The sequence below is a fragment of the Rhincodon typus genome, chromosome 32, assembly GCF_021869965.1.
Source record: "Rhincodon typus isolate 14 chromosome 32, sRhiTyp1.1, whole genome shotgun sequence".
Classification (NCBI taxonomy): Eukaryota; Metazoa; Chordata; class Chondrichthyes; order Orectolobiformes; family Rhincodontidae; genus Rhincodon; species Rhincodon typus.
Window position 1 is genome coordinate 4,288,666 of NC_063363.1, and position 23,833 is coordinate 4,312,498.

A 23,833-nucleotide genomic window follows, 5' to 3' on the forward strand; every position below is an offset into this window, starting at 1 on the left:
GGCACATTGCAGTCCACGCAGATTCCACCTGGACAAAGGAAAATCGTCACCAGATCCTGATTTTATTTGTCAGCTAAGCAGCACTGGAACAGGTCATCAAACAGCAAGCAGAATGGTTCAGTTCTTGACACAGTCAGTCAGTCAGTGCTGAAACACTCAAGCCTGTTACAAGCATGAAGAAAATAACCTCATAAAAGCTTGTGCTTGAAATACTATCCAGCTCCTCCTCACAGCAAGGACTAAACTTTCTGATGAGTTTCAGCATCCATCCTGCAATATTTCAGAGTAGATAGAAAGTGTGACCAGAATGCAATGAATCTTTTTGTGACATTCTATGCTAGAAAAAGATGATCAGTGGCCAAGGTTGATATATTACCCACTGATCCTTGGTGAGAGTGGATCACTCAATGCAGGTCCAGTATCTCCAAGTGGATTGAATAAAATATACCCTGGCTTTCTCCCATCGATTTTCTCAAGGTTATTTACATTACCCTCCAGTTAAATGGGTCATCTTATACTCTGCTGAGCAGTGCTTTTTACTGGAGAGTACATCAGATAAATACTGTTTAATTATCCTTGCAGGTTCCTTACACCCATGTCACAGACTACTAACAAACCATTTGAGTTTTATTCTCAACCTCATCCCATCCCAATCCCTACTAAGCATAGCTGTTCATGAGCAGGAACTATCACCTGTAGATTATAGAAATTTATAAGACACAATTCAGGACCTCAACACATCCCAAACCATTTTACTTCCAATTAAACACCTTTAAAGATAAGTCAATTTTCTAATAAAGTAAAATAGCAGGCAAATTGACACAGCAAGATCCAACAATCAAGACTGTGAAGATGACCATCTGTTTTTGAGTGGTGTTAGCTCAGGAATATGTATTGGCCAGGGAACCTGGGAGAATTTTATTGCTCGTCTCCAAAATAGTGCCATGTAATCTCTCAGTCCACCCATGTTTAAAATCACACCCAAAAGATTGCACAGTGTTGCACTCCCTCAGGTTTTGTGCATGAGACTTGGAGCCAGGGCCCTCAAACTCTAAGGCAAGCAAAGAATGAACCTGACAGAAGGAAGGCTGACAGAGTAGAGAGAAATAAAAACGGTAAATGCTGAATTACTAAGGACCAGGCAACATCAGTGGTGAGAGAAACATTAACATTTCAGTTTGATGTGTTAGATCTCAATTTATAGCTATTCAGATAATAATCTGCCTTCCTGTTTTTGCTACCAAAGTGAATAACCTCATATTTGTCCACATTCTACTGCATTCTTCATGTTTTTGCCCACTCATTCAGCTTGTCCAAATCACATTGAAGCATCTTTACAACCTCATCACAGCTTACCCTCCCACCCACCTTTGTGTCATTTTCAAATCTGGAGAAGTTACATTTAGTTCCCTCATCCAAATCATTATTATATATTCTGAATAGCTGGGGTCCTGGCACTGATCCCTGCCATACCATTATTGGGAGGAAATGGCATAGTGGTATTATTGCTGGACTGTTAACCCAGAGACCCAAATAACGTCCTGGGGACCAGAGTTCAAATCCCACCACAGCAGATAATGGAATTTGAATTCAATAAAAATATCTGGAATTAAGAATCTAATGATAACCATGAATACATTGTTGGAAAAACCCATCTGGTTCACTAATGCCCTTAGGGAAGGAACTTGCCATCCTTACCTGGTGTGGCCTGGCCTACATGCAACTCCAGTCCCACTGCAATGTGGTTGACTCTGAACTGTCCTATGGGCAATTAGGGATGGGCAATAAATGCTTCCTAGCCAGTGACGCTCTCATTCCATTAATAAAAAAAATCACTGCCTGTCATTCAGAAAAGTTTATTCCTACTCTTAGTTTCCTATCTGGGAATCAGTTTTCTATCCATCTCATTGCGCTACCCTTAATCACATGTGCTTTAATTTTATGCACTAATCTCTTATGTGGGATTTTGTCCAATGCCTTTTGAAAATCCAAATAATCCACCACTGGCTTCCCTTCATCAGGTCTAACATCCTCAAAAAATTCCAGTAGATTTGTCAAGCATATATCCTTTTTGTAAATCAATGAAGCCTTAATCCGATCCTGTCACTGTTTTCCAAATGCTTAGCTATTAATTCTTTTATAATGTGCCCTTGAAATTTTCCCACTACATCGTCAGGCTGAATGTCTTTAATTCCCAGTTTTCTCCCTGTCTCCCTTCTTAAATAGAGGGGTAGAGGGGTTATATGAGCAAACCCTCCAATCTGTAGGAACTGTTCCAAAGTCGGGAGAACCTTGAAAGTTGACAACCAACGCATCCTCTGTCTCTAGGCTGACTTCCTTAAGTACTCTGGGATGTAGATTATCAGGTCCTGAGGATTCATTGGATTCACTCCAACCCAACAATTTCCCCAACACCATTTCCCTGCTATTCTGATTTCCTTCAGTTTCTCCTTCTCATTAAATCCTGTGTTCCCTAACATTTCTTGTATGTTATTTGTGGCCTCCTTTGTGAACACAGAACCAAAGTATGTATTTCATTGGTCAGCTCTTTCTTTGTTTTCCCATTATAAATTTTCCTGTTTCTGACTGTAAGGGACTTACATTTGTCTTCAGCAATCTTTTCCTCTTCACATACCTATAGTGTACTGTCAGCCTGTATGTTCACTGCCATCTTACTCTTATGCTCTATTTTCCCTTTCTTGATCAATCCCTTTGTCTTCTTTTGCTGAATTCTAAACTGTTTGGACTTCTTGGGTCTGTTTTTTTTCATGCCAATTTGTATGCCTCTTTGTTGGATCTAATTTCATGCCAATTTGTATGTCTCTTTGTTGGATCTAATACTATCTCTAATTTCCCTTGTAAGTCATGGTTTGGCCACCTTTTTGAACAATTATTCCACTTTACCCATTTGCTTAATGAATGTTTACCACTGCCTTTCCACCACCATCCCTTTAAGTAACATTCTTCAATCAATTATCACCAACTCATACCATCACAGTTTCCTATTTTTAGATTCAGGAGCCTCCTCTCAGAGTCAACGAAATTTTGTCTCACAAAATTTGTTTGAGGTTTTTGAGAAAGTAACAAAGATGCTTGATGAAATTAGGGCAGCGGACGTTGTCCACATGGACTTTAGTAAATCATTTGAAAGGTTGGCAGGCTGGTCCAGAATATTAAGTCACACAGGATCCACAGTGAGTTGTTAAATTGAATACAAAATCAGCACAGAAGACAGAGGGTAGTTGTAGAGGCGTGTTTTTCTGACTGGAGGTCTGCGACCAGTGGCGTTCCACAATGATCAACGCTGGGACTTGTGTTTGTAATACATTTAAATGATTTGGATGAAAATGTAGGTGATCTGATTAGTAAGTTTGCAGACAGCATGGAGGTTGATGGAGTTATGGATAGTGAGGAAGAGTATCAAAGGATGCAATGGGATATAGATCAACTGGGAAGACTGGCAGAGAAAAGGCAGTTGGAGTTTAATCCAGACAGTTGTGAGGTGATGCATTTTAGGAAATCAAATGCAAGAGGAAAGTGTACTGTAAATGGTCAGACCTTAGGAGCATTGATATAAAGAGGGATCTTGGAGTACAAATCTATAGCTCCCTCAAAGTGGCAACACAAGTGTATAAGGTGGTCAAGAAGGCATGCAGTATGCTTGCCTTCATAAGTCAGGGCATTGAGTATAAAGGTTGGCAAGTCATGTTACAGCTGTATCATGACTAACTAAAGTTAGGCTACCATTGGAGTGCTTTATGCAGTTCTGGTCACCACACTATTATGTGAGGAAGTATATGGAGGCTGTGGAGAGGGTACAAAAAAGGTTTACCAGTGTGTGGTCTTGATTGGAGTATAGTAACTACAAGGAGTGGTTGGACAAACTTGGATTGTTTTCTCTAGAGTGTCAGAGGCTGAGGGGCAACCTGATAGATGTATATAAAATTATCAGAGGCATGTATAGGGTGGATAGTCAGTATCTTAACTCCAGGGTGGAAATGTCAAGTATTAGAGGGCATAGATTTAAGGTGAGACAGGGAAGGTTTAAAGGAGATGTGCGAGGCATGTTTTTTTATACAACGGGTGATAGGTGCCTGGAACACGCTGCCAGGGGAGGTGGAAGAAGCTGATACAATAGCAATGTTTAAGAGGCATTTAAACAGGCACATGAACAGGCAGGGAATAGAGGGATATGAACAATGCGCAGGCACATGGGATTAGTTTGGAATGGTGTCATGGTCAGTGAAGACATGATGGGCCAACGAGCCTGTTGCCATGTTGTACTGTTCTATGTTCTCTATTTCAGTTTGTCAGTTTGATAAAGGATCATTTACCAGAAGCCTCATGTGGAAACTTGTGCTGCTCCCAGGAGCAGTATAGATGTGGGCAGGAGAACTTAATTTGGTAGGAGACCAAAGTTTAGAACCCTTACAGTTGAATGAATGTTTGCAATCAAGTTCTCTGAACTTTAAAAAGCAGGTTGAGTTTCCCAACAGTAAATGTCAAGAAGTCCTTTTGCATGCATTTGCATAACATGCATGCTTACTGAAAAATCAGCTCACCAGAATTAAGTTCCCTGTCTCATTAGGTTTGTCACAAATGAGTAATTTGTGCCTTCCCATACATAGATGCATATATGAGGTGTGCATGCCAGCTAGGTACTTGACTAACTGTGGACGTTAGAGGCAGTAACTGCTTCTTTATCCTATTTGGGGAGCATTCATCCTTGCCATGCAATGATTGTGATCGGGTCATGAAGAAATTGCATAGGGTATGGAAGATAAGTGAGATTGGAGGGTAATGTGCACTAGTTAGGGACAAGGCTGGCTGGCTGACTGGGGACGAGTGTGCAGAATGTTTATTGCCTGTCGAAAAGCTGGTGTGATACTTCTAGCTCGCAGAGAATGAATGAAGGATCTCCGTACTCAAATGGTACAGACAAGGAGGAGGATTTCCCTCCAGCCTGCCTGATGAGCTACTTACAAAGATATATGTAATGAGATGAGAAGCATGTGATTGTATGAGAGAAGCTGACCCATTCCTAAGTGATGCTCACTTGCACAGTCAAATCCAAGTCTCAACTCCATAACGTAGGATCCCACCCACTCACTCTGTTTGTCTTCACAGCTACTGCCTGATTTAGTGAGTATTTCCAGCATTTTCTACTTTTTAAAATTCATTCATGGGATGAGGGTGTTGCTGGCTAGGGCAGCATTTATTGCCCATTCCACCAGGATTTGAACCCAGGTCCCCTGAACACCAACTGAGTTTCTGGATTAACAGTCCAACGATAATACCGTCAGGCCATTGCCTCTCTGACTTTTATTTCGGACTCCCAGTACTTGGAGTATTTTGCTTTGTATAGCTGAGAAGAAACCTTTTATAACAAAGTCACACAAAGTAGAGCAGAACTACAACAAAATAAAGCAGAGGGGGCTGTAGGAAAATCCTGTAGTATCCATCTCTGTCATTAGATGCTACAAAATAATAATGATAGGACCCTACTCAGCAATATTAACGTAGACCAATCAAGCTGTGAGCAATCAGACCAATCATAAAATCTCAATTCAATCAGCCCATCACATTATAGGGAGCACAAAAACCAAAGCACAGTCAGCCCTAATTATGGACTTATTATGTTCCAAAGAACACCCACTGTGTAATTTTCATCCTCATAAGCTAACTCACACTGAATGCCATTCATCCATTACCTGTGACCTACGTTGACTTTTGATATGATATCTATAGCCTCTTCCCTCCTTATGTAATATCCTCCAACCCTTACAACTTACACCTTGCTGCACTCCTCCTATTTTGTCCTCATGAGCTTCAGCTGTTTTAAACACTGCTCAATTGGCAGCCACTGCCTGGGGCCTAAATTCCCTCCCTAAATCTCTTCACCTCCATCTCCTTCTTAAAATTTACCTTAAACCCCACCTACCTCTTTGACCAAGCTTTTGGTCTCTTATCCAATAATCTCATGACACATTTTGTGTTTTTGACCAATTATGCTGCTGGCAATGTCATGAAAAAGTCTTTTGGTACTCCTCAACACTGCCACACACTCAACCCCAACTTTCCTGGTTGTAGGACAACAGCTAAGGTTAATAGTTTAATTTTTCCCCACAAGCACTTTGCAGTTACTTCAGGCCTGTGCTAACCAGATTTGGGTGGGGCCTGTGGTTGCACATTCTGTTTTTGGAAAATAAAAATTCCCCATTGTTTGAATAAGACCACTGGAAGCAGGGCAGGAAACAGAGTGTTTTTTATTAAAGCAGGAAGTTGTGGTGTCAGAGTCAGAGATAATTGTAAAATTTTCTGTCAGGATTTTGTAACCCTTTTAAAGCATTTAAGTGCATAAATATTTTTCCAGTAGTCAGCTTTAAGTAAGAACTAAAATTACCATCACAGTAAAACCCACGCACCTGTCTGAAATCCACCGCACCTACTGGAACACACTTCACACGCTACAAAATAATGACAGCTCCACCTCTCGATGGCTCACCTCCTAGGTGACGACAAATATCATCAATTGCCATCTGATAACTGTTCTGAGCAATGAAGTTCAACTATAAACCATCCATGCAAAATTTGGACAACCCTCTACTGCTTAATGCCAGGCTGGGATGACGTGGCTACTTGCTCCACAAGTGGAGCAGGATGAACAGTTTGAATTGTGACTGTGGTCATCGAAGTCAGACCATCACACACATGCACACTGAACTCCTGCTTTGAAAGATCCAATCTTAGAGGCCTCACAACCATTCACACTGCATCGCCTGAAGTCATAGAGTCATACAGCATGGAAACAGACCCTTTGGTCCAATGAGTGCATGCCGACTATATTCCCAAACTAAACTAGTCCCACCTGCCTGTGCTTGGCCCATAGCACTCCAAACCTTTCCTATTCATGAGCTTATCCAAACATTTTTTAAACATTGTAACTATACCTGCATCCACCACTTTCTTTGGCAGTTCATTCCACACCCAAGTTACTCTCTATTAAAAAAAAAATTGCACCTCATGTCCTTTTTAAATCTTTCTCCTCTCACCTAAAAAGTATGACCCCGAGTTTTGAACTCTCACACCCTAGGGAAAAGATTCTCGTCATTCACCATATCCATGCCCCGCGTGATCTTATAAACCTCAATAAGGTCACCCCTCAACCTCCTATGCTCCAGTGAAAAAAAGTCATGGTCTTTCCAGTTTATTTTTATATCCCAAACCCTCCATACCTGGCAACATCATAGGAAAGCTTTACTGCACCCTCTCCAGTTTAATAATATCCCTTCCCATAACAGGGCGACCGGAACTGGACACTGTATTACAGAGGGGCCTCACCTATGTCCTGTACAACCCCAATATGATGTCCAACTCCTATACTCAAGGTCTGAGCAACGAACACAAGCGTGCCAAACACTTTCTTAACCAATCTGTCTACCTGTGATGCAAACTTCAATGAATTATGTACCTGAACCCTTAGATGTCTCTGTTCTACAACACTACCCAGGGCCCTACCATATATTGTATAAGTCCTGCCCATGTTTGTTTTACCAAAATGCAATACCTCACATTTATCAAAATTAAACTGCTTCGGCCACAGCCCATTGACCCAATTGATCAAGATCTCTTTGTAATCTTAAGATAATCTTCTTCATTGTCCATTATGCCACCAATTATGGTGTCACCCACAGACTTACTAACTATGCCTCCCATGTTCTCATCCAAATCATTTATATAAATGACAAACAAAAGTGGACCCAGTACCGATCCCTGTGGAACACCACTGGTTACAGGCCTCCTGTCTGAAAAACCACCATCCTCTGTCTCCCACCATAAAGCTAATTTTGTATCCAATTGGCAAGCTCATCCCGAATTCCACGTGATCTAACTTTACTAATTAGTCTACCATGCGGAACCTTGTCAAAGGCTTTACTAAAGTCTAAGTAAACAAGGTTTACCGCTCTGCCCTCAATCTTTTTGGTTACTTCACTAAAAAAACTCAATCAAATTTGTGAGACATTATTTTCTTCGCGCAAAACCATGCTGACTATCTTTAATCAATCCTTGCCTCTCCAAATCCTATCTTTCAGAATCACCTCCAACAACGTACTCCCACTGATGTCAAACTCACAGGTGTACAGTTCCTAGGTTTCTTCTTATTGTCTTTCTTAAACAATGGGACAACATTAGCCACCCCCAGTCCTCTGCTAGGGGGTCCACAATTTCCTGTCTAATTTCCCACAATGTCAATGAATGGATCGTTAACCCCTATCAAGCTATAACATCTTCCCCAGTGAAATGCATCTCTGCACCTTGTACACAATAGAAACATGTTAACTATCTCACAATTCCGTTTCTTGATGTCTTTGCACCTTTTTAAAGAAATAAAAAATACTCCTACTGTTTAATTTAATAAAGTTACACAGATCGGGATTCAATCCCCAGTTGTACTAAATAAACTGATCTTAGCCCTGGACAGTGGTGGAAACAATGCAACTTTCTTCAGGAACTGCAGACTAGCAAAAGGGTGGGTAAGGATCTAGGTTCCTGTGCTTAACTGCAAACTGGTAACACAAGGTGGTAGGTGTTTGCCAAGAGAAAGATGAGATTGAGTTGTCATTGTGGCAAGCAAATGAGAGAGGTGTTACAGCATTGGAAGTAAGAGACAGGTGGCCTGTCAGACAAGTTTGTCACTTGCTTAACAGTGAGTAGGATGTGGAAATGGATGACTTACCCAGTCATTGATTCCACCTGACTATGTATAACAATTAATTATGAAAGCAAAACATAAACGTTGATTGGATTCTGAGAAGCAAAGAATGAAAATGTAAATTTGCAAAAAAGAAAGCAATCACTCAAAGGGTTAACAACAACCTTCCAATTCACCAACAAAAATGGACAAGGTCTCCAAAGGAAATGAGGGCAAGGTCATAAATAATGGACTTCAATTGCTGTCCCAACAAGTCTGGTTTTCTCTTTTTCCTACTTACAATGATATTAGCATGCATTGATCTCGTTTATTACTATCCAGCTCATAAACAGCCCATTAAGCTTCACATCAGGGAATGATTCAGTTAAGACACCAGTTAAGAGATCTCTGCAGGAGACAGAACCTTGGCCAAGAAGGCAATGGACTTTCTGATTGAAGAGTGTGGAAGGTACCTGATGGCCTTTCAAAACAGGAAATTCTGAATCTATATAAAACCTTATCCATTTCAGAATATTTCAAAATGCTTTGGTATGATGAATTACACTGAAGAGCTGAGACTATTGCTAAGTGGGCTAACATGGAAGCTATTTTACATGCAGTAAGATCCCATAAATATGATGAATAGCCAACCGATTAGTTTGGTGGAACTGACTGCACAAGGAAAATTGGGCAGGAATCGCAAACCAAAACCTAGCCCTACTTCAAATAATGACAAGCAAGATTTAACTCGGGGAAAGAAAGTGTGACACACTCTGAAACAGGGATAAAGAAATATACATCCTTTATAGAAAAATAATTCAAATTTTTACACAAGCGAACAACAGATATGCAAGGGAATTTCTGGAGGCCTGGTTCTCAACATGGGACTCTATTAACAAACATATAGAAATAGGCCCCGTATACAGTCCACTGTTAAAAAACAGAACTGGAAATAACAAAACCCACCACACCAGAGGATCATATACATTCAGAATGGAGCAGAACACCAACACTTCGATTACAGGTTGCACTGATGATGTTGCCTGGAATGGTGACAAAAGTGCAGGGTAGCAAAGTCATTTAAGACTTGAAATGGTGGTTCCCTGGCCTTTTGCAAGATGTCTCAGAGCCAGGTAAGGTTACCCTGCTGAAGGTTATGAGCCATGGACAATAGTTCTGCCAAACAGGAAGATTTTTGATGGTGATGGTGAAATAGCTAGAACCTCAAGGGACCTCAGGTGCTTACAGACAGAGGATCATTCAGGAAGAGGAATTTTGATTCCTTCAAGTAAACGTAAGGCAGGCAATGGGAAAATCACCTCTTTTCTGTAATTATATAGTTCATCAAAACAGATCATGGGAGACAAAATAAAAACCGAAGGAACTGCAGATGCTGTAAATCAGGAACAAAAGCAAAGTTAGTGGAAAAGCTCAGCAGGTCTGGCAGCATCTGTGAAGGAAAAAAAAGAGTTACTGTTTCGGGTCCGGTGACCCTTCCTCAGAACTGTTCTTCAGAAATTTCTTCAGAACTATTCTGAGGAAGGGTCACCGGACCCGAAATGTTAACTCTTTTTTTCCTTCACAGATGTTGCCAGACCTGCTGAGCTTTTCCAGCAACTTTCTTTTTGTTTTTGATCGTGGGAGACTCCTAACAGCAATTGAGGGAGGAAAGTACAAAACTGTGAGGTATGCAGAAATGATTAGAGGATCTGCCCTGGCACAGATTAGGACCACTATTACAGAGTAAAAGCTGGAAAAATACATGAGGAAGAAAGGAATAGAGGTTAATGCTGACAGGATGACAAGGGAGAAGGTTCATTCGGGAAAAATACTGACATTGACCTGCTGGGCAAGGAAACCTATTTCTGTACTGTACTATGTAATCCTACATAAAACATCATGCTTTAAATGAATAAAATGCTTTAAATATGTCAAACATTGAGAAGCTTACCACAGTCGCAGGAGGTTTATACGTCAAGAGAAGTATACAATGAAAGACAGTATTGCAGCAGATAGTTCCTGCTTTAATGGAAAAATTGATCTGGCTGAGCTTCACTTGATTTTGTGATTTTGTAAGCTCTCCCCCCTTCTCCCTGTTGATACAATGGGATACAATTCTGTGGATCCACAAAGCCCATCATTGGTTTGATTGTAAGTTTGTGCTGGGCAACTGTATGATAACTGCATGACGGTAGGACCCAAAGCATTGAGTTAGGAGATGGGGAAATTAGCTAGGATTATATTTTTAATTCCAATCCATCAAGAGCAAAAGCAGTTCATATCGCTCCCTATTCTTATTTTGGAGCTTGGAGTCTGCTCACACACATATTTGTACCTGGCTTAAGTTCAGTTGAGCACTGCAATGGGCCCTGCGAAAATGGGACTTCTCAGATTATAGAATTTCCTTATGGCATTATTAGGCAAGCATGAAGCCACTTAGCAGAAAAATGGATCCTCTTCTCATTCTCCCCCCTCTCTCCCTCTCTCCCTCAAGAAAAGTATCAACGGATGCTGGAAATGTTAAGGTGTCCTAGTACTTTCATGTCACTAGAACAGTATCTTATACCTGGTATGGCAAAGGTTATCAAATGACTGTCAGTATGAGTTAAAGTTCAAGGTGACCTTGAACTAAAATGACGGACAGGGGGAAGATGACACCTGGGATTACAGTCCTGTAGTCTTTAGCTACAGCTGTTTGAACAGGTGATTGACACAGGGTAAACAGACAGGCATTAAAATTAAAACATATTCATGAAGACGGGAGATGTCCTCATCAAGTAGTTGCCCTCTTCAAATGGGAGAAAGATCAGGGGAAGAACTTTCTTTGGCAACTGAGCAGAAGTTTGCTGACGGAAGCTGGAGATCAATACACACTGGGCCCTCCATCCTTTTGTTCTCCAGCGTCAGTAAAGGGTTATTATAAAACTACCTTGAACTCATACAAATTCTCCACTGCCGATTTTGGGTAATCTGTGATTCTCACACCTTGAGATGTATGGATCTCCCTAGCTGAGTTTAATTCAAGATGTGTACAAGAAGAATACTCTCCAGATAGGGTATCGGAGGGTTGCAGTCTCAGTAAGCCCACACTGTATGGGTGTCCATACCCTGCAATGTAACTTAAGGGTGTGTTAATTGCATGCACTACATCATAACCCAGCCTTACAGAAGTGACAAAAGGAATTGGCATTTCTGACGACTGCTGAACATGTGAATAATAGAGGGTAGATGTGTGAATAATGGGGCAGGAGATGCATGGGCCATGTGGCAAGAATGGAGAGGGCAGACACTCCCAGCCTCTATTCTGTTCTTGCTGGAACCCAAGGCTTCACCTTGCCTCCCCAGACCCATCCCTCTACACAAACTGAAGGGGACGTCACTGCTCAGAGACTGCAATTACATCAACAGTGCATGTTCTCTTGCAGTCTGCTGACATCACTGGCCACAGTTGCACATACATGGAAGTAAGTACTGTGTTTTGTATAATCACCCTGATAAAGTTGTCACAGTTTACACCCAACAGTGTCAGAGTGAGAAGGAAATGAGGACTTCAATGGCTGTAAAGTGCTTTGGGATATTTATTAGTAGAAGACATTTTAAAAAGCACTGATCCAGATTTCTAGCAAAAATATACATTATTCATAAATTACGTAGCAGTAAATTCTAAAACAGTTCAAGTAGAACATTGCAGAAAATACAATAAAAATATTATATTTTCATTGGAGCATTGCACTCCTAGGTGTCTCCGTTCAAATGCGAAAGTGGAATATTAACTAAATATGACCAGAAATTATTTACATTCCCCACTGCACCAAGACAGGAGCTGCCCCAAACTTTAGTGTGTTCCTCAGCACGTAGTTCAGGACTTTGGAATGTGTCAGTCTGCAACACTCAACATGCAGACCAAAGAGTGTCTTTCACTGAGTTGATGGTCCTCCAGGCACAACTGATGTTTGTCTCAATGCACGTCCTAGGGAACAGCCCATAGAGCACAGAGTCCTGTATCACAGAACTGCTCTGGATGGACCTCAAGATAAACCATAGCATCACTCTCCAGAGCTTCTTCCCAAGGGCACATTCAAAACAGAGATGTGCAACAGTCCCTTCACTATCACAGCTGTCTCGAGGGCAGCATACAGTGACAGAGAGTCTGGGCATACTGGAAAGATCTGACAGTGGTGCCCTTCTCACCAACATCCAACATCTTGGCATGTGTTGGAAAATTCTGGCAGGGATGGCATTCTCCCAAGTGACTTTGATAGTCTGGTCAGGAAACCATCTTTTTAAGCAACTGGGAGTGAGGTTGAAGGGCTGGTGGTGGGGGAACAGGATAGATAGCTGGTGGAACTGCAGCAAAAATAGTGTTCACTATTTTTGTTGTGTTTAGCAAGAAAATCAAATGGCTTTTGTTTTGACAATTATCACTGCACAATTCAGTGTAAATATGATATACAGACAGGCTTCATCTTCAGTTGTTCAAAAACAACAAGCAAACAGGTCAGAATTCCAGATAGGTGTCTCTGATGCTAAAATGGAACAGAAAAGAGACGTAGCAGGAACACAACACACCAGTCACTTGCATCAACACAGCAGGTAGAAGGATGAGAAAAGGAAGTGTGATTTCTAGGATCTCTTGAAATGAATATGCTTATGAATCCCCTAATACCCTCCCAGAGACCCCCTCATAAATCTTAATGCATTCTGGGACCTGTCTGTAAATATTAACACACTCCCAGGATTCCCTATAGATATGAACATAAGCCAAAACTATTATTATAACAAAATAAACAAATTAATGTAAAAAACAAACAATTTGAGTTATTTGATGATTTTTTTTATCAGTTTTTGCTTGTAGCAATTAAGTTAATTCTCAACATTGCTAAAATTAGACACCATATGAACAATTGGACAGAATAAATTAAAAAGGGAAAACCTATAGCACATGAGAATGCTCATCAGAAATGTAAAAAAAAGTCAGGATGAGGTTCTATAGATATTGAAATTATAATACAGTTAACAAAGTAAGCATTGATCCCATAGAAAGTGAGTTGGAAGAATTAATAATAGAAAATATAGAGAATGAGCAGGTATTTTGCATCTGTCTTCACTGGAGAGAATACAAGTAAGGTTCAGAAATAGCTGCAAATCAGAAATGGAAAGGTGGAAAGAACTCAGGAAAATTACAATCAGGGAAGTGGTACTGATCAAATCATTGGAAGTGGGGTCTGACGAGTCAGTGCGTCCTGATGGACTTCGTCCTGGAGTCTTAAAAGAAATGACGAGTGAGCAAGTTGTTGTAGTGTCGCTTTTAATTTTCCAAAATTTCCTAGATTTGGGGAAAGGTTCTATTAGATTGGAAAATAGTGAATGTAACTCCTTTATTCAAATACAGGAATACAGAAAAAACAAAAATGATAAAATCTATCACAGAAAAAATTTTAGAAGATATTATTAAATACATTACAGCAGGACAATTAGAGAAGTTTGAGGTAATCAGGCAGAGTCAGCATGTTTTTCTGAATGGAAAATCATGCTTAATCAATTTTTTGGAGTTCTTTGAAGAAGTAACATGTGCTGTAGATAAAAGGGGACCAGTGGATGTATTGTACTTAGATTCCAGAAGACATTTCATAAGGGTGCCACAAAAGTCATTGTGGAAAATAAAAGCTCATGGTGTGGTGGTTAACATATTGGTGTGTAGAGAAGATCAGCTGGCTAACTCAAAACAAAGAGTGGACATAGAAGGGTCATTTTTGGATGGCAAGATGTGATGAGTTGTGTGTCACAGGGATCAGTGCTGGGCGTCAACTTTTTACAATTTATATAAATGCATTGGATTAAAGGACTGAAGGTAAAGTTGCTAAATTTGCTGATGACATAAAGATACGTAGGAGAGTAACAAAAACAGAAATTGCTGCAAAAACTCAGCAGATATGGCAGCATCTATGGAGAGAAAGCAGAGTTAATGTTTTGGGTCCAAAGACCTTTCTTCAGAACTGATTGTAGCTGAGAAAAGGTTGGAAGATATGCTGAAGGTGGGGTGGGGGGGGGGGGGTAACTTTTTATTGTCACAGAGGATCATGAGTCTTTACAATTCTCTTCCTCAAGCAGTTCTTGAATATTTGAAGTCAGAGCTAGTTAGATTTTTGAAAAGCAAAGGGGGTGAAAGGTTATTGTGGTAACGTGGCAACTTGAAGTAATCAGTTAGGCCCAATCGCATTGATTAAGGCAGAGCAGGTTCAAGAATTGAGTGGCTTTTCATGTCCTAATTCACAAGTTTCTATGTAACAAAGGCAAAACATTGCCTTGCACTCATGTAGTCTGGGATGCAAGAAAGCAAACTTAAAAAGGGACACCAATTCACCAATTTTTCTGAAGAAAGGTCGCGATCTGAAATGTCAACTTTCCTGCTTCTCTGATGCTGCCTGGCCTGCTGTGTTCCCCCAGCTCCACACTATGTTATCTCTGACTCCAGCATCTGCAGTTCTTACTATCATCAATTCATAAAGCAAGGGAATACAAACTGGTTGCACCATGGTGGACCTAGAAATGCAGCAGGAACTATTTAATGTCAAATTTAGTCAGCTGAGTAAAGTCAGACCTGATAATCTTTCATTCCTGAAGTCTCCAGGATATTTGAGGACAGTTGGAAATGTTACAGATGAGACAGCTCTGAGAGAATGTTTTAGAGGAATATATCAAGGCAGCCTGAGTAAAAGGAATACAGGCACCAAGAAATATTGATGCACAAGGTGTTCAATAGCTGCCATTAAGAGGCCCCTTTAAGAATCAACTGGATGGTGTAATGGGACTCACTCTGAAAGAATGGGTTCAATATGGACAGAGGAATATTCTTGGTCAAAACCTATCTTGTGATGTCACATTTTGTACATGCTACAATAAACAGTCAGCATCGTTCAGACCAGACCCCCCAGAATGAACAAAAAAAAAGTCTGTCATGTTTCTTGCATTATAACAATGACTACATTGGCTGTAAAGTGGTTTTGGATGCCCTGACGATTTAAATGTGCTTTAGAAATGTAACCTCTTTCTCTTTTTTTTGCACTCGTAATAATGGATGGCAGTTTAAAGTTATTCTTGGTGGTTGGAGATCAAACTCAAAACTGTTTGATCTGAAAAAAACATTGTTCTGAGTGTAACAGGAGTCATTGCCTCCTTGCTCCTCCCGATGAGAAACTGAATATGCTTATGCCACCCATGCAATGTGGTGAGTCCCCACTCTCAGAATATTTATTAGAAATCCGAGAAACTGTTCACATGGAGGTTCCAGTATGCTGCTAAAGTTTATACTGATAGCTTACAGCTAGAGTGTAACAAACTACACAGCAGGTGTGAAACACACATATGTCAGCATCACACAATCTCACACATTCATCGCTTTCGTGTTGGTTCCCCTGAATTGGGGTGAGACAGAGATAGCACATTGTAAATTAATCATGCAAGTGTCCATGGAAGTCAGGCAGTAACGCCCTGAATAACTTCATCATACATGTTTTCATTCCCCATTTCTTTCATTCTACCTCGTGACTATGCTGTCAGTGGTTTCAGTCTGAAGCAATGAAAACTCCTTTGTAAATGTTTCAAGTTCACTCTCTTCCTTTAAGACACTCTCTAAAACATGCTACTGTATGTGCAACAAACCAAGATTGTAGCTCACCATGTAGTAAGTTTGCTGCTGCTCCTGTTCAGGTGGAGGGATCAACTGGACTGCATGGTGTCCTGTGATGGAGGAAAACCACCTACTAGTCTAACTAAATGAGGCTTTTTAATTGACCAAGATATGGTTTATCGGACATTAGCAATTATTTACAGGTTACATTGCTATGATACATTTGTTACAGCAATGTTACCAGATGTTAGGTCTCACTAATTAGAGATCCTAAGCTGTTCCACCCATAAGTCTATACTACTTCAGCAGAATGAATGGTGCTTAAGGCACTCTTCTGTGTTAACTATTTCAGACCCTTGCATTCTTATACAACTTTGGAAAAGCTTTTGGCTGGCTCTCCTAACATCTTTGTTTCTGTCCATTTTTGTCTGATGACACAACTGTAAAATTCTCTGGGATATTTTTACTATTTTAGAAGGTGCAATATTAATACAGGTTGTCGTTGCACATTTGCGGAAATAACACAGATTTCAGTTGAATGGCAAAATACTAGCAGAAATTGTTCCCTTGTACGAAATAGTCCAATTTGGTTTTTGAAAAACATAAAACTCACGTTATCCCAACTCCTGCCCTAACCCCACTTTGTAATGTGGGTTTGAGAGATAAAAGCATTTCCTATCCAGCCATGAAGTGTAAGCGTTGAGTACAGTCTCAAAGAAATCAACATCTTTCTGTAAATATTGCAAAGTAATAAAAGCCTTACTTTAAGATAAAAGTATTTTTGTGATGTTCAATAGAGGAGTCAACATCCTCCACCCTTGAAAATGCTATTACCCTATAAGTTTGTCAGTGACTATGAAAGAGGAATAAAAAGAAGGAAGAGGACAAAAATAAAACTGTATCTGAGGAAATGAGGTGGTACATCACAGACACATAATTGACTTCTGACCTCATTCCACAGTTCTACAAGCCATATTTCACAGTCAGGCGAAAATGTATGATTTTAACCCTAACATTCACTCGGAGTTCTGCTGGTGGTTGCAATGTGTATATACACTGTAGACTGAGCTGTGGCTCAGTGAGTAGCGCACTCTTGTCTTGGAATTAGAAGATTGTGGATTTGTGCCCCACTCCAGAGACTTAAGCTGGAGACCAACACTCCCTGTGTGGCACTGTTGGAGCTACCACTTTTCAGCTGAAAAATTAAATCAAGATCTTGTCTGTCCCCACAGAGGTTGAGAAAGATCTCAGGTGACACTTAAGAAAAGGAGCACTCCCCAGTATCCCCACCAACTACATCCCTCAACCAATATACATTACCTGATTTAAAAGAAAGAACCATAGATGCTGAAAATCTGAATTAAAACAGTAATTGCTGGAGAAACTCAGCAGGTCTGATAGCATCAATAGATCTTTAAAAGAGTCACTGGACTCAATGTTAACTCTGCTTTCTGCCACCACAGATGCTGCCAGACTCCTGAGTTCCTCCAGCAATTTGTTTTTGCACCATTACCTGATTATTAGGTCATTGTCATGTGTAGGATCCTGCCGTGCATTGCTTGCGTCATTTTCCTCCACTGCAATGATGGCTATACTTAGAAGTAAAGTATTTGGGAACATCTTGGAGATATGAAAGGTGCTACCCTCTAAATTTTCAAAGCATTTAAATAAACAGGCTAGGATGACAAACGAAGTTACACAGAATGCAGAGCCACCAGGTGGAGTAGCTACTGTATCTTATCCTCCGACATGTTAAGCAATGCCACAGGTGGTCCCTCTTCCTAATAATATATAGCAAAATAATGTGGACAAGGGGAAGGAATTTACATTTATAACATGTGGAAAAATAAGGAGATGCTGCTTTTCTGATTTTCTCTCCCCTACTAAAGGTTTAACAGTGTGTTGATCCAAAGACACCGCTCCTTCGGCATTCCACCAGCCAGATGGCTATTCAAAATCTCAGAAACCACCAGAAAGCCAATTGTGGAGGGCAACACAACTGTTATACAATCTGTGCTCATCAGACAATTGCAACACATGCAGCATTCACTGCTACATGATCATCAGGAACAGAACAATAACATAAAACAAAGAACTGTGAATGCTGAAGATCTGAAACAAAAACAAATTGTTGAAGAAACTCAACAGGTCTGGCAGCATCTGTGGAGAGAAAGCAGAGTTAATGTTTGGAGTCCAGTGACCCTTCTTCAAAACAGCTCTGTTTCTGCATTTTCCAGCAATTTCTGTTTTTATACCAGGAACAGAACATTTCTCCTGACCCTCCATTCTCTACCCCAGCAGCACTGCTCTTTTTTGTAGTCCCCTCCATGCTATTTCTTAGGATACAAACCATCAAATGTAGCAATTGTCCAAATGTTTTCTGGTCTGTGAAATTATGCACTAAATTGATAGGCATGAAAAATCAGCCCACTCATCAAGCAACCCTATATTAAAGTCACAGAGTCATATAGTATAGAACAAAGACTCTTGGGTCCAATTCATCCACGCCAACCAGCTTTCCCAAATTAAACTAGTCCCATTAGTCTGCATTTGGCCAACATCCCTCTAAACCTTTCCTTTTCATGTACCTTTCCAAATGTCGTTTAAATATTGTAATTCTACTTGCATCTACCATTTCATCAGGTAGTTCATTCTATATATGCTCAGATAGAAGCAAGAAAAATGTCAATGAAAACATTGCCCTCATCGACCAATGCATTTGGCAATTCATGAAGCCAGGAGCACCACAAGTGGACATTTCCCTTCCCTCTCCAGTAGCTGGTTTTATCACATCCACCAAAACAAAGGATTTTCAATTATTATTACTGGAAGGGGGAGTTCAAAAATATATTCATGCAATACAATTACAAAACAATAGAATACTTTATTTGGTGCCCAGTAAACTATTGGCAATGGAACTTAAGAGGGAACTAGGTAAACACTTAGAATTGAAATGGGGTAGCTTTACAAAGCTCTAGTCAGCCAACACTTGGGGATTGGGAGGATGCTGTGTTCAGTTCACTTTAGGAAAAGTAAATTTGCCTTGGTTGAAGTACAGTGTAGATTTAATAGAATGGTACCTGGACTTCAAGCATTAAGCTATAAAGAGATCATTTCCCTCTAATTTAGAAGGTTGAGAGTTAAGTTTGATTCAATCAAATTTTCAATATATTAAGAGGGTAGGTTGAGAGAAAATACTTCCATTAGTCAGAAAATCCAACACCAGTGATTTCTTTTTTAAAAATAGTCAGAATGTCCAACAGTAAAATTTGAAAAATCTTGACACACAAAATTTGTTAAAAATTTAAAACTCTCTTCTGAAAATCATAATTAATCCTAGGGCAATTGTTAATTTCAAAACTGGGATCAATATATTTTTGTTAACTAAAGGTATTAATAGATGTGAGGTAAAAGTGAGCGAGAATGTAAATCAGCCATGATATCATTGAATGGTAGATAGGGTTAGAGAAACCAAATGGCTTCCTCTTATTTCTATTTAAACAGATACAGACAATATCAGGACATCGAATTTAGGTAGAAAAAACACAAATTAATACTTCGATACAGATACAATCAGCTGAATGGCTTCCTTCTGAAACATCTATGATTTTTTATCATGTTCTCCAGTTACTCTATAATTAAACTAATATATTGATTGCATTAATCAAGCATCAAGCAATAACACCTAAACCAATGAGTGTAAGTGAAAAATCTAACACAATTAGGAGGTGAAAGAAGTGAGATAAAGAATATAATGATTGTAGATTCTGAAAGAAGTGTGGGTGGATAGTCCCATCTTGCTGAGGTGGAAAAATCACACTTAAATAAAGGTGACCTTAATGATAAAAGTGTTAAGTTTCTCATAATTCCAGTGGTCTGAGGCACATTGTGTTGTACATGAATGTGGAATACCAGTCATGGATATCAGACTTTGACAGTCACTATCAGCTGTTCAAAAGAAGCACTGCCACTTTCCATTCATCCTCACCCCTGGAGTGCTGTGGTTATTCTGTGTCCCACTGATTTGAGGTACTTTCTGGCAAGCAACAGGAAGAACTTGTGAGAAACCTAAGACCACTTCCTCACTATAATAAACCGTAACAACCACTTTCTGGGACTCTAAACTGCATCAGACAGTTCCTGACCAAAGAAAGACATGGGAATGTATCTTACAAAACCTGTGTTATCACCAACGTCCTAACTTAGAGGGGAAAAAAAATTAGATTACTAGTTTTCATTCCAATATTGTTTGCAACATCTTGACAACACGAAAATGGGTTGCTGCATTTGTCTATCACAGCAACAAATTGGCCTTTTAACGCTAAATTTTCCAAAGCCCTTTCAAAGCTCCGTAACCAGACAAAAAGGAACACAAGAGCCACATAGGGACCTCTTTACCAGAGGTTAATAGGATCCTTCCAAAAAAAAATCACTTGAGCTCAAGATAATTCATTGAATGTTAAATGCAAGACATTGAGACATGGCGAGATGTATGATCAATTTAATGTCTTAAAGTATTATAAACCCATTGACAGAAACAAAAACGGAAATTGCAGCACCTCTAGAGAGAGAGCAGAATTAACATTTTGGGGCGAGATTTTCCAGCGATTTCTGGTTTTGTTTCTGATTTCCAGCATCCGCAGTTCTTTTGTTTTCTTTTCTCTCTACAAACCATTGTCAGTTTGGTGAAAGGTATTTATTTAGCTTAATGCCCGGAAAAAAAATACAGATAACTGTTGCTAGCCAAAAGGATTTAGGACTAAATCTTTTGCTCAGTATTTCTCTGTAGACATTTGTTTTAACATCTCCCCCTTTTTCATTTCACAAGGGTTAATTTGAAAGTTAGATCTTTCCAATGATACCACTTGATAAATATCAAACGCCACCATCTCTTGCTTTAACCCTACTTCCTTGTCGAAATGTCAATCGTTAAACAGAAGTAAACCCAACAGCCGAAGTCTGAGTTGGGGGCGGGGGAGATGGGGTTTGTAAAAGATTCGCAAAATCCTCGTGGGAGAGAAAAGAAAAATCTGTGAACAGCATAATTCAGGAACGAAAATGCTGCTTCAAACTGCACTTAAAGTTAGTTTGATTGAAATCTAATTAGTTCCTCAAAAAAAAGTCAATTTCTGAATTTTGAATGTTAGACTTGTAATGAGTCACAGCAAGTAGTTTGTTGGGAAGGCAAATGATTGCATATTCCAGCCTTGATTCAAGGGACACTAAATTTAGAAGGGATCTATGGTGGTCGACTGTTCGCTATCCTATTTCGCAGACATCATCCGCCCAACACAGAGTTGAGTTCTACTTCTAGGGTCAGTAGAACTTTCCTTAGTTCAGCAAATGCATGACCTCGTGGAACATTAAATAACTACAGTGCAAAACCTTTGTTTAGATGAAATGACCTCAGAGATCATATCAATATGCCGAGGTATAAAGATAGTTATCCAAAGACACACCCAATCTTGAGATAAAACAGAGGCAGAAATTCCACACTAATATATGGCCTGCTACACACTTAAGGTCCTGGGCCAGGACCAAAATGTTACAGTGGTCTAGATAGAGGAAGCTTTATGTAAATCCAACCAACACACCATTGTATCTATGGTCATATCACTGGGTACAAAAATACTGCTAAACATCTGCTCCTCACCACACACCATATGCAAGTTTTCTTTGGGACGGGAGTACCCATCCCTAACTGCCTATGAACAGGGTGATTTGCAATTTCATTTCAGAGGACAGTTAAGAGTTACTGTAGGGCTGGAGTCATATATTGGCTGGACCCATTAAGTACTTGGTAAGATATTTCTGGATCTTAGGGGCATTTATGAACGAGATGGGTTTTTATAATAATCGATGATAGTTTCATGGTCACCATTACTGACGTAGCTTTCAATTCTGAATTTTGTGAATTAATTTATTTTAAATTAACCAGCTGTGGTGAGATTGGAATCTGCAACTCAGCTCATTAACTGATCCTCTTGATTACTAATCTGGTGTCAATTCCACCTCATTATCACAGAAATTGAAGTGCAATGTCTTATTGGGAGTTCAGTTCAGGAGAGTAAGAAATTCAACTGAAAAACCCACAGGTCTCCAGCTCTTAAATATTGACAGTTTGCATTAAATCCCCATCTGGATGGATATGGTTGATGATTTGATGCTTCTAATAAGGTACATTTCTCAAAGGAAAGTTGTTGCCTCTCTGGATCTTTGTTATCTGTTCCAAAACAGTCAGATTCGGCTTTACCTCTGATAAATTTAAACTTTCACAGGGGGAGATTAAGCAGCAAAAGCACCAACTCCCCCACAGACTGATCACTGGGGCATTGACTCCTGGTTACATTGACTGCCAATCTGAAGGTCACAGTCTTCTTCCCTCTGACCGCCCACAGTGACAATTTTCTGACCTCACCTGGGCCATCTGCCAGAGTCCTTGAACAGATGGAACGGGAGGTCCTTCTACACAGTGGGAGAGAATATGTGAACACTGCTTTGGGCTTGCATAGCTCTCAGAGCCAGCATTACAGTGTGTACACAATGGAGAATGGGGTGGATACAGGGAAATACAAATAAATGAAGCAGGAGGCAGCGGGTTTGAATATAGAAGAAGATTAAAAAGGGAAATCTAATTGAGTTATTTCAGATGATGAATGGAGAAGTGAACAAGTGAAACCATTTTCTCCGGTGGAGGGAATCCAGAACAAGGAGCAAACATCAAATTTACAGCCAGATCATTCAGGGATGATGTCAAGAAGCACTTAATCACAGAAAAGGTAATGGAAATCTGGAAATATTTTCCAAAAGGCTGTCAAGGCTGGGGTTTAATTCAAAATTGACAGGATTTTGTTGGTTCAGTACATGAAAAGTTACAACTGAGGCAGGCATAAGAAGTTAAGAATCAGATCACCAGTGATCCAAATGAATGCTCAAAGAGCTGAAGGACCACTTTCTGTCCCTTTGAATACCAGTCTTAAAACTGAAAACTTATTTCCGTACTGAGTAGCAACCAGCAACATCAAGGTTAACAGCACAAATATTAAGTCAGGGATTGGATCCTCTTCACTGCTCAAGTTATTGACTTGTAACCATGAAATGGTGAACAGCTGATACAGGATTGTTAAACCAACCATCTGTCAGACTCATCACCTTCAGGAAAATATAAAATTGAAAATAAAATCCCATCCCATCAGTCTGCAATACCCAAGGCTAATAACAAGCTTTCTGGAACAGGACAAAATCATTTGGCAAAAGTCCATATTTTTCCAGAGGTCAAACTTGCACACCAGAGATCTAACCACATACCTCTGCAGCTCTCTGTTCTAAATTCTTTAACCAAGGATCCCCAACTCTGCTTGGACATCTTTCCAGAGGTTTTATCATGTGATCTTCAGCCACCCTGCCATCTAAAACATGTTTATATTCCCCCTGACCCTGACAATATTTCAAGAATGAATAATTTTGACCAATTCTCCCAATAAGAACTGAGTAGCTCCTGCTTTCACCTC

The 23,833-nt window shown here is 39.9% G+C and overlaps 2 protein-coding genes across 2 annotated transcripts in view; one reads left to right on the forward strand and one right to left on the reverse strand.

The window, feature by feature from the left end:
• LOC109927058 (ubiquitin-associated and SH3 domain-containing protein B) overlaps positions 1 to 17,942 on the reverse strand; it is a 52,954-nt gene extending 35,012 nt beyond the window's left edge. The window contains exon 1 of the mRNA XM_048615592.1: positions 17,836 to 17,942. Within this exon, the coding sequence (XP_048471549.1) occupies positions 17,836 to 17,942 (107 nt within the window). The remainder of the gene's footprint in view (positions 1 to 17,835) is intronic.
• Positions 1 to 23,833, forward strand: part of LOC109919114 (coatomer subunit delta) — a 315,806-nt gene that overhangs the window by 88,009 nt on the left and 203,964 nt on the right. The gene's annotated exons all lie outside the window — the stretch shown is intronic.